The sequence below is a fragment of the Neoarius graeffei genome, chromosome 6 (genome assembly GCF_027579695.1).
Source record: "Neoarius graeffei isolate fNeoGra1 chromosome 6, fNeoGra1.pri, whole genome shotgun sequence".
NCBI lineage: Eukaryota > Metazoa > Chordata > Actinopteri > Siluriformes > Ariidae > Neoarius > Neoarius graeffei.
In genome coordinates this window covers 37,296,425-37,308,705 of record NC_083574.1, presented here as the reverse complement: position 1 = coordinate 37,308,705, position 12,281 = coordinate 37,296,425, and the positions used below count along the sequence as shown (strand labels likewise).

The 12,281-nt window shown below is 41.4% G+C and overlaps 1 protein-coding gene across 1 annotated transcript in view; it reads right to left on the bottom strand.

The window, feature by feature from the left end:
* The window catches only part of rbm28 (RNA binding motif protein 28), a 74,782-nt gene that overhangs the window by 1,781 nt on the left and 60,720 nt on the right, over positions 1-12,281 (bottom strand). The window contains exons 17-18 of the mRNA XM_060923622.1: positions 5,349-5,599; positions 5,109-5,223 (exon numbers count right to left, since the gene is read on the bottom strand). Of these exons, the coding sequence (XP_060779605.1) occupies positions 5,109-5,223; positions 5,349-5,599 (366 nt within the window). The remainder of the gene's footprint in view (positions 1-5,108; positions 5,224-5,348; positions 5,600-12,281) is intronic.

Below are 12,281 nucleotides of genomic sequence, written 5' to 3'. Positions count from 1 at the left end.
TTTGAAACATTTTTCACACCACTGAAATGGACTAAAAATTGACAGCAGCTTTGGAGTCAGTAACACTAAGAGTGTTCTAAAATACCTTAAATTTAAGACTGTAAATTATATTTTAGGCCAGTTAAATACATAAAGCCTTTCATTCCAACATAGAAGGCATTGTCAGACAATTTACAGTGGTGCTTGAAAGTTTGTGAACCCTTTAGAATTTTTTATATTTCTGCATAAATATGACCTAAAACATCATCAGATTTTCACACAAGTCCTAAAAGTAGAGAAAGAGAACCCAGTTAAATAAATGAGACAAAAATATTATACGTGGTCATTTATTTATTGAGGAAAATGATCCAATATTACATATCTGTGAGTGGCAAAAGTATGTGAACCTTTGCTTTCAGTATCTGGTGTGACCCCCTTGTGCAGCAATAACTGCAACTAAACATTTCCGGTAACTGTTGATCAGTCCTGCACACCGGCTTGGAGGAATTTTAGCCCATTCCTCCATACAGAACAGCTTCAACTCTGGGATGTTGGTGGGTTTCCTCACATGAACTACTCACTTCAGGTCCTTCCACAACATTTCGATTGGATTAAGGTCAGGACTTTGACTTGGCCATTCCAAAACATTAACTTTATTCTTCTTTAACCATTCTTTGGTAGAACGACTTGTGTGCTTAGGGCCGTTGTCTTGCTGCATGACCCACCTTCTCTTGAGATTCAGTTCATGGACAGATGTCCTGACATTTTCCTTTAGAATTCGCTGGTATAATTCAGAATTCATTGTTCCATCAATGATGGCAAGCCATCCTGGCCCAGATGCAGCAAAACAGGCCCAAACCATGATACTACCACCACCATGTTTCACAGATGGGATAAGGTTCTTATGCTGGAATGCAGTGTTTTCCTTTCTCCAAACATAACGCTTCTCATTTAAACCAAAAAGTTCGATTTTGGTCTCATCCATCCACAAAACATTTGTCCAATAGCCTTCTGGCTTGTCCACATGATCTTTAGCAGACTGTAGACAAGCAGCAATGTTCTTTTTGGACAGCAGTGGCTTTCTCCTTGCAGCCCTGCCATGCACACCATTGTTGTTCAGTGTTCTCCTGATGGTGGACTCATGAACATTAACATTAGCCAATGTGAGAGAGGCCTTCAGTTGCTTAGAAGTTACCCTGGGGTCCTTTGTGACCTCGCCGACTATTACATGCCTTGCTCTTGGAGTGATCTTTGTTGGTCGCCCACTCCTGGGGAGGGTAACAATGGTCTTGAGTTTCCTCCATTTGTACACAGTCTGTCTGTCTGTGGATTGGTGGAGTCCAAGCTCTTTAGAGATGGTTTTGTAATGTTTTCCAGCCTGATGAGCATCAGTAGCACTTTTTCTGAGGTCCTCAGAAATCTCCTTTGTTCGTGCCATGATACACTTCCACAGACATGTGTTGTGAAGATCAGACTTTGATAGATCCTTGTTCTTTAAATAAAACAGGGTGCTCACTCACACCTGATTGTCATCCCATTGATTGAAAACACCTGACTCTAATTTCACCTTCAAATTAACTGCTCATCCTAGAGGTTCATATACTTTTGCCACTCACAGATATGTAATATTGGATCATTTTCCTCAATAAATAAATGACCAAGTATAATATTTTTGTCTCATTTGTTTAACTGGGTTCTCTTTATCTACCTTTAGGACTTGTGTGAAAATCCGATGATGTTTTAGGTCATATTTATGCAGAAATATAGAAAATTCTAAAGGGTTCACAAACTTTCAAGCACCACTGTAAGTCTTTTAGGGACCCATGGACACCTTGGTACATGCCAGGCTTGTAGTACTCAAGTTCAATTCGTGCCCTTATTTTAAGGACTTGTGACTCGACTTGGACTTGAGTACTGATTACTCGGACTCGTAAATTGGAGATGAGGACTTCGATTTTTTTCTTTATTTTTTGTAACATGCCATAATAATTTGGCATAAGATATTTATATATTATGCCTAATATCTTTCATGTTAAGGCCACACCAATTCAATTAGTTGGTTCTCGGAATCACCGCTTAAAGAAAATGAAAAATGAAAAAAAAAAAATCGAAATCAAACTCCCGCCAACAGAAAAGGTCACGTGATGTGAGGTCACGTGACATCGAAAACCAATCAAATCGCCCCTTTCACTTTCGATAAAGACTTGTGGAAGAAACATGCCTGTGGAGGGGAGTCCTGCAAAGTCTGTGTTTGTGATTGTTAGGATATTCAGCAAACAGAAGTGTAAAATCTTTCACAGGTGTGTTGAAATTCTGTTTACTGGTTTGCCTCTTTTGTTTGGTCTATTTCCACCGCTAATTTTACCATCAGAGCATTTTTTTAATTTTATTTCGCCCGCTCGCTTCATATTTTTCCTGAAAAAAAAAAATCCAAGAACCAACTAATTAAATTGGTGTGGCCTAAAATTGTTAATGTTATAGTCATGTTGTCTGTTGTTGCCCAAATGAGGATGAGTTCCCTTTTGAGTCTGGTTCCTCTCGAGGTTTCTTCCTCATGTCGTCTGAGGGAGTTTTTCCTTGCCACCATCACCACAGGCTTGCTTATTGGGGATAGATTTTTTTGTTGTTGTTTCCGTTTCCGGTTGAGAGTACATCGTGGGCGTTCTGGCTGCCGCTTCTCACCGGAGTTTTGTTTTATTTTATTTCTTTTTCTATTTTTTTCTGTGTGTTTGTGTAGTTTGATGTTTGAGTGTTTTTTTCCACCGGTTGTGGTGTAGCTCCGGACCTAGTTTTGGGCGTCGGTTCCCTCCAGGCCTTGGTTCGCCGTGGGCGATGCCTGCGCTCCCAGCTATGGACTGCAGTGAGCTCGTTGCTCATTTTACATCATGGTTGTCCAGCGCTCTGCGCTTTAACACTTGGCGTGATGTTCCGAGCGATGTTGCTTGGTGGTGTCGCGGCGGCTGTGCAGGCGGTTTGGGACACACCAGCGCTCTGCGTGGTGGAGCTTCTCTGCTCACTTTGTGGATCCATGGCATGGTGTTCGAGCGATGTTGTTGACGGCGTCGCGGCGGCGGTGCTGGAGATGTGGGACTTGTTTTCATGTGCCTTTTGGTGGGACTGTGGCTGCTACACCACAGGAATTACATCCTGATCCCTACTTGGTGGACTTTTTACTTTTTATTTATTTATTTAATTTTATTTTTTAATTATATTTTTATTTTTTTCTTTCTTTGTGTATTATTGTAAAGCGTCCTTGGGTTTCTTGAAAGGTGCTATATAAATTTAACTTATTATTATTTATTATTATTATAGATTAGGGATAAATTAGCTCATGTTTAAAGTCATTCAAATTCTGTCAAGCTGCTTTGCGACAATGTTTATTGTTAAAAACGCTATACAAATAAACTTGACTTGACTTATATCTACATTCATTTTGTACTAATTTCGTGCAAGAGTGTCACACCTGCACGCCTTGGTGCGTGCATCAGATAGACTCTCGGGTGCAATCTGGACAGTACGCGCCTGCACAGGATTAAGGCGCAATCAGAGCACCTATATAAAAACTGTGAAAACACACTTACTTTGCAAAGTATTGAGTTGCTGACATGTTACCGAGTCTTATTTCCTTATTTGGTTTCCCGATCCCTGATTTCCCGTTTCTTGTCTTTGATTCTGCCGAGTCTACGATAGCCTGTTTGTGTCTCGCTCGACCTGTTGCCTGTTTCACTGTTTTACAATTTTGCCTGCTGTTCTGGATCATTTACTGTCTTCACTTGTATTAATAAAAACACACCTTCTGCACTTACATCCGTCTCCCAACCATCTCTGACAGAATACTTCACACTCCCTGACAAAGAGAATGTACATTCACTTGTTCATACGTCATGTTCAGGAACAAACTAATGTTAATGGCGCTGAAACAGCCACCGTCAAATGGTGAGGTTGGAGTCTTGTTCTCGGACTCAACTCTGCTCAATAGTGGACTTGACTCAAAATTTTTTTTAATGATGCAGACTTGAACACTGGGGACTCGAGAATGGACTCAGCTTCAAGGTTTAGTGACTCGACTACAACACTAGTACATGCTGAGAAATGTCATACCCGCATCATTGTGCTTACGGGTTCTTTGGTACGTCTCAATAAGGCAGAGGTCATCAATTAGATTTGGACCAAAAAGCATCGCTGATGTTAACGAGCATTTTTTTTTTTGCTGTGGAGTCCTACTCACCTGCATGCGCGCACACACTTCCAGGCAAGTGCATATTGCCTATATGTAAATATAGATTTCAGTAGATGCTGTACATCTGTACTAAAATCACACTATTTCAGATTCTGTGTTATGGAGGATGGGATTGGGTGACCATATGATGATCCCAGTGGTTGAAAGGAAAATGTTTTAAAGTGCTGTACAACATAGCATTGCTCTTTCAGAGAGACGGAACTATAAAAAGATCTCTGAAAGATCATCACCACTCAATATTTAAATAATACTGTCTGGCTTTTTGTCGTGGTCTATCAGATATATTCCATTCAGCTACTCGTCTTCAACTCATTCAATATCATGCTCGCTGAATGGAATATATCTGACAGAACATGAAAAAAACCCAGCCAATATTATTATTATTATATATACACATTCCTTTCTGGTGTTCAACACGTCTTTCTCTTTCAAAGTTCTCTCAAAACCATCCGTATTTAACGAAGCAAACCTGGCGGCCATGCTTGTTTACAAATTGTCACAGTCGCTCACTAGTGCGGAAGTTTTATGCCTCCAATGTCATGTTGTCTTGACAACCATGCAATACCGTAAACCATATTCAATTATTTCAATTCTCATTCTCCATTGGGTAGAAAAAAATTTCGAGTCAAGTCCACTACTGAGCAGAGTTGAGTCCGAGAACAAGACTCCAACCTCACCATTTGACGGTGGCTGTTTCAGCGCCATACACGTAGGATAAGCGATATGATAATACTGCATGCTATCAAACCAAATTAATGAAACCCGCTAGAAGGGAATAGAACACGTTTTTATTCCACTGAAAAAGTGTCCTGTATGTATCATAACATTGTTTTATTCACAGAGCTGTATCTCTCCTAGGTAAGTAGTATAGGTTGAGTAACATGTTCACCTGTTTCTTATTTTGACTGGGTTTCTCCATCGACGGGAGTCCCTTTCTCTCCTTCCTGCTGGGGACCGTCTTCAGTCTCTTCACCTGGGCAGTCTGTTTTCCTTTATCCCGTTTCCTGGTCCGTTAAAAAGAACACATCAGCTTAGACCAAACCATGTGAAAGAGTCAGTACTGCTCAATCAGCATGTTGGGAGGAAAAGGGGAAAAAAAAAACCCACACCACAGAGATCAAATCAGTACCTGATCTTTGGACCGATATGTGAAGGCATGGGAAGAATCTTCTGGCGTTTTCTGCCGTCGCCCAACTCGACATGCTCCACTTCCGGTGTAGTTTTGAAGCCTGAGTAATGGCTGCTCAGAGCTCCCCGTTTCTTCTCGCTGCCTTTCTGAGCTCCTCCTGACTGCTGAACTGCAGCAGAGGCCTTTTTAGGAGATCTCTGCTGATGCTGCTTACTCTTGTCTTCCTGAGAGCCAACGCTGTTCGTCTTTTTCTGTGATTTCATAATTGATATCAAGTTAAAGATACAAATAAACTGATACACATGACACACATTCTGTTCTACCATAGCATCCTAACTGAACCACTTCCACTATGCATACCGCTTTAGAATCTGCGATTGTCTCACAATTGTCTTCTGAAAGGTTTTTTTTTGGCGCATTTGTATGAGTCACATTTGTGTGTCTCATAAGCTACTGGATGCCTTCATTTCGTTGAAAGTACTGCCCCCCTCCCCCCAACAGTTTGCAGTTTAGCTGAATCTTGCGCTTGTCAAGTTTCAAAATGTTAAGTGCCACTTTCATTACAACAAGCTGTTGGAAAGCACTGTGAGAAAGAATCCCATCCTGAGAGCTTCTATTAAAAAATAAATAAATAAATAAATAAATAAATAAATAAAAACACAGCACCTGACGTACACCCAGCGGCATGGTGTATCGTACTCCGATGAGACCAAAATCCATCTTTTTGGTCAAGCAGTCATGACATGACATGACTGCAAGGCAGGAAGAACACGCTGTTCAGTGTTAGATAACGCTGGTGGATGATTGGGGTTGTGCTGCAGCTGGTGGCCCCCTTGTGGATGTTTATGGCATTACAAATTCTAAGTACCAAAATATTTCAGCTAAAAACCTGACAATGTCTCCCAAGACGTTCATACTCCGATGTCCACAAGTGCTGGCAACTGGCGTTTTTCTCTGCCTCCACAGACAGTCTGCGCCGGCTACTCAATCCCAGAAAAAAAATTAAAATTTGCCTTTCAATGTGATTTGCCTTTCAAGCGATTTATATCGTCTCCGCTGCCCACAGTTTGCTGCAAATCCAATTATTTCACCACGAAATTGTCTTCGATCTAGGTCTAGCATGACCGGAAGCGACGGCATATTTGTTGATCGATTGTCATGCTCTGACTCGCTGAGCTGGACCACATGACCATGCCGTAGTGTATGTAGCTACAGTGGTGCTTGAAAGTTTGTGAACCCTTTAGAATTTTCTATATTTCTGCATAAATATGACTTAAAACATCATCAGATTTTCACACAAGTCCTAAAAGTAGATAAAGAGAACCCAGTTAAACAAATGAGACAAAAATATTATACTTGGTCATTTATTTATTGAGGAAAATGATCCAATGTTACATATCTGTGAGTGGCAAAAGTATGTGAACCTTTGCTTTCAGTATCTGGTGTGACACCCTTGTGCAGCAATAACTGCAACTAAACGTTTCCGGTAACTGTTGATCAGTCCTGCACACCGGCTTGGAGGAATTTTAGCCCATTCCTCCGTACAGAACAGCTTCAACTCTGGGATGTTGGTGGGTTTCCTCACATGAACTGCTCGCTTCAGATCTTTCCACAACATTTCAATTGGATTAAGGTCAGGACTTGGACTTGGCCATTCCGAAACATTAACTTTATTCTTCTTTAATCATTCTTTGGTAGAACGACTTGTGTGCTTAGGGTCGTTGTCTTGCTGCATGACCCACCTTCTCTTGAGACTCAGTTCATGGACAGATGTCCTGACATTTTCCTTTAGAATTCACCAGTATAATTCAGAATTCATTGTTCCATCAATGATGGCAAGCCGTCCTGCCCCAGATGCAGCAAAACAGGCCCAAACCATGATACTACCACCACCATGTTTCACAGATAGGATAAGGTTCTTATGCTGGAATGCAGTGTTTTCCTTTCTCCAAACATAACGCTTCTCATTTAAATCAAAAAGTTCTATTTTGGTCTCATCCGTCCACAAAACATTTTTCCAATAGCCTTCTGGCTTGTCCACGTGATCTTTAGCAAACTGCAGACAAGCAGCAATGTTCTTTTCGGAGAGCAGTGGCTTTCTCCTTGCAACCCTGCCATGCACACCATTGTTGTTCAGTGTTCTCCTGATGGTGGACTCATGAACATTAGCATTAGCCAATGTGAGAGAGGCCTTCAGTTGCTTAGAAGTTTCCCTGGGGTCCTTTGTGACCTTGCCGACTATTACATGCCTTGCTCTTGGAGTGATCTTTGTTGGTCGACCACTCCTGGGGATGGTAACAATGGTCTTGAATTTCTTCCATTTGTACACAATCTGTCTGACTGTGGATTGGTGGAGTCCAAACTCTTTAGAGATGGTTTTGTAACCTTTTCCAGCGGATGAGCATCGACAATGCTTTTTCTGAGGTCCTCAGAAATCTCCTTTGTTCGTGCCATGATACACTTCCACAAACATGTGTTGTGAAGATCAGACTTTGATAGATCCCTGTTCTTTAAATAAAACAGGGTGCCCACTCACACCTGATTGTCATCCCACTGATTGAAAACACCCGACTCTAATTTCACCTTCAAATTAACTGCTAATCCTAGAGGTTCACATACTTTTGCCACTCACAGATATGTAATATTGGATCATTTTCCTCAATAAATAAATGACCAAGTATAATATTTTTGTCTCATTTGTTTAACTGGGTTCTCTTTATCTATTTTTGGGACTTGTGTGAAAATCTGATGTTGTTTTCGGTCATATTTATGCAGGAATATAGAAACTTCTAAAGGGTTCACAAACTTTCAAGCACCACTATGTTATAGAGCCAGGCAGCGTACGACAGAGGGTAACTGAGAAAGCCAAGCACACACACATCTGGAGGGAAATTTCACACAGATTTTGCAAGTATTTTACAAGGAAATGTTTAGTAATTTATTAGCTGAGAATGCACCAGAGATCAACAGAAGGCATGTTGTATTATTATATTGCATCTGCAGGTTGGTTATGAAGTTTGGCTCCTGATTTTGGCATGCAGAAATAAACTAAATGAATGTGTCTATTATTAGGATTTTCAAAATATTACACAAAATCCTGTCATGGAGAAAGCACAGACCTATTTGTGTGTGTGTGTGTGTGTGTGTGTGTATATGCATTATTGGAAAAATCTGATCTCCCCATCTTTTTTCCTGACATGCCATCTGTTTTTAGGTAGAACACGACACACCAAGATCCATCTGGAGTCTGTCTTGATGCACTACAGCAAAAATTCATGGACACTTGACAACGTGTTGAACCTTCCAGATTTAGTCCGCTTTAGCTCTTCTGACCTCTGCTATTCTGGGAAGGATTTCCACGAGATTTTGGAACGTAGCTGCATTGTGGAGCATGCTGGAACAGGGTTGAGCCTCAGGTAAGAAAAACTGTAATGCTACAGCATACAAAGATAATTGTGTGTTGCCACAAATTTGGATGCCGTCTGAGGAAGGCCTACATAGCAGTGTGATGGTCAGGTGTCCACATACTTTTGGCCATATAAAATGTACCAGAAGCACAGCAAAGTCTCGCCTGCTCAGAATTAAGCAAACATAATTTCACATTGCATTAAGATAAAAGACTAAAGTTCACATTTAAAAAAACAAACAAACAAACAAACAAACAAACAAAAAACCTGGGGCAGAAGGCCTCTTTAGGGTGGTGGTCTTCATTACATACAGTTAATTACTTTTGGAGATATTTGAAAATGTCGGAAGTTTTTTGTCAAATTTTTCATCATCGGTCAAAATTTAAAAATTCACCCCTGTGGTAGAAGCCTTCCTCATAGCAAATATGCATATGCAGTATGGGCACAGGATTGCCTTTACTTTTGGAGATATTTGAAAATGTCGAAGGTTTTACAGACAGACGGACGTCCGGAAAATGACTGCTATGTCTCGCAAAACTGCTACGCAGGCGAGACAATAATACCATGTCTTCTGATTGGCTCATAAAAAGCAGGGTTTCCCCTAGAAAAACTGGAAAGAGTAGTGGCTCCCCCGAGCACAGTGAGGTGCAAAGAGCACGCCACCGTAAGCTAAGGGGTGCAGGGGTACGCTCCCTCGGAAAATTTTGAAATATAAGGGTTCATTTTGTGGCTTCTGGTGACATCTAGAGCTGATTTTTACCAGTTCAACACGTTGGGGAAAAGGCTATATTTTACTTATAATTTTTACTGAATTCTCACCCTAAAAACAGGAAAAAAAAAAGTCAATCCAATACCCACTTGCATCTCACAAGCAATGTCCTGTTCCAAAGAAGACTGCAGTTTATTTCACAACAAAAAAAATGAATGGTGATAGCACGAGTTGTTCAAAATACTGATCATTAAATTTTGGCAATAGTGCAGATGACTAAATACTCTTCCTGTCAGACTCGAGCTGGTCAGCAACACACAGCGAACTGGCCGTCGCGGTCTCACAACTATGGTCTGCCACTGCTGCCCAGCTGTTTTCCACAGTTTTCTTTGTGAAAAACTCCGTAATTAAGATGTAACCCGTCGGTGTTTTGCTCACTCATACCCAGCTTAAAGGCTCCGTCATTTCTACACAAGTTACTTCTGAATATTAATTGGGCATCGCTCGTCCAATCAACACAGGATACCGCACACACACTCAGCCAATCAGTGCAGAATACCTTTCTCTGACATCAGCTGTGAACTTAGGGCAAGTTCAGGGCCATGGGCTCGCATGGACTGTATTGATTACCTGCTCAAAGGCTACAAAACACATGCATGTTGATTCTAGCTTCATACTGTAGGCCTAAATTATAAGCGTCACAGCAGCGGTTTAATGCGTAGCAGCATGTCACTAAGCATATCCGTCAATAAATTAGGTGTAGCAGGGCCACTATGCTATGATGCTTTAGGACAAACCATGAAAAGTAAATAAAATTTTATGAACTTTTTATTTACATGACCAGTCTTTGCTGACCGCAGCACTGCATATCTGTGTAGTCTTCCCTTTTCCTTCTCTTAGTAGTCATCTCTGATCTGCATCAGTATCCTTTGCAAATTCCGTTTTATAGCTCCTTTTCCTTGCTTTAATCTCTCCCTGTCCTCTGTCGCCTCTGCTTCATCTTCTTCCACTTGATTACAGCTCTTTTGAAATCGAACTGCTCTCGGGGAAGGCCAAGCTCAGACATGATCATTAAATTGGTGAGGCTGGTGTTACTCAATGAATTTCTGAATTTGGTCTTAATCCTGTTTTGTGTGCTGAACCCACATTCACATGACACACTGGCAACTGGCATGACCATTGCCATCTTGATGAGTTTCTCCATTTCAGTGAAGATGCCACCATGATCATGCAACACAGACTCTGCAAACTGTTGAAAGGAGAATGAAGCATACAAATCGCTGGAAACCATGACTTGCTTAAAGGTGGGGTATGAGATTTTTTTCAGGAGTATTTTTTACCATATTGCTTGAAAAGCTCCTCACACCCATGTTGCAAGCAGTACAATAGAAGGTTTGACCCAAAAACGAAATATTTTAATCCAGTCTACAGTGTAAAATAAAGGAAAAACGCCATCCAATCATATCGAGGTACCACCTCAAAATGATTGGATACTGACACGTCAATCAGACTGAAGCCCACGAGCAGCCCGTCCCTTCTGTGTGTGTGAGAGAGCGAGCAGAGTGTCACACAGAGCGCAGGATTTTCTCAGTGCGCTCCCTCAAAACAACGGGGATTTACACGAAAACGGAAGGACATATTCACAAAATTCTTTCACAGTGAGTGCCACAAGGCTCTCCTGAACACACTGATGTAATATTTGCATTCAATAAATGATTTCTAGATCTTTTGCCTTTATTGTCTTTGAAAAAGGCGTCAAGAACCCCCTACCACCCCTAATGCAAAAATGGTTTGGTCTGACTCTTTCAGCCCGTCCCTTCTGTGTGTGAGAGAGAGAGCGAGCAGCCCCTCCCCCAACCCGCGTGCTGCGAGCAGAGTGTCACAGGATTTTCTCAGTGTGCTCCCTCCAAACAACGGGGATTTACACGAAAATGGAAGATGTTCACAAATTTATTTCACAGTGAGCGCCACAAGGCTCTCCTGAACACACTGATGTAATTTTTTTGTCTGTAGTGTAAAAAATGAGGTCACTAGAGCGAGTTAAAAATGAGTGACTTTTCTGCCAAGTTTATAATGGCAGTCTATGTGGCTGCGTGGCTGTCCTCTCCTCACTTTCAGGCTTCTCATTCAAAAACTGCAAGTCCTGTCGTGTAGGTAGATACATTGTGTGAATCAGGACAAGTGTGGCTACTACTTTTGAGAAAATTATGTGTGTGGAGTGAAAATTGGGGTTGAAAACACAGTTTAAATGAGAAAGTTTGAGCTATTTTTCCAAGCTCTCTACACTCTGCTCCACTGGTGTGTAACGCAATAGACACCCATTATAAAGGCTGATTTTCTCAGGCTTTATAAGGGGGAGGAGGGGTGGAGACGCAGGGGGTGGGAGCATGGCGAGGGCGGGCGTGTTTCTTTTCAAAATATGGCTTGCGGGAACCGTTATTCCAAAATCTCATACCCCACCTTTAAGCAATGCAAACTCTGACCGAGCTTCATCTGCACTTACATCAGCTGAAAAGTGTGCTAGGAGGTTTTCAAGTTTCTCTGCACTATAAAGAGAAAAAATTTCAGACGATCGCTTTGCCACTATGGCTTTTTTCGGTTCCAAAACAGTGAACCATGACAAAATAGTGAGTGGATCAGCAGGGAATCTTCTGTCAATTTCATCAAAAAGTGCCCCAATGTACCTACTCTTCATGTTATCAAAGGCAGGCTTTTGAGTGTTGAGGTCAAAAAGCTTATCTCCTTTAAACTTGTTGCCATCAAGAGAGCTAAAGAATTCCTGCTCTGCTGGGCCAGGGTGGACTATTGTTTCTCTCA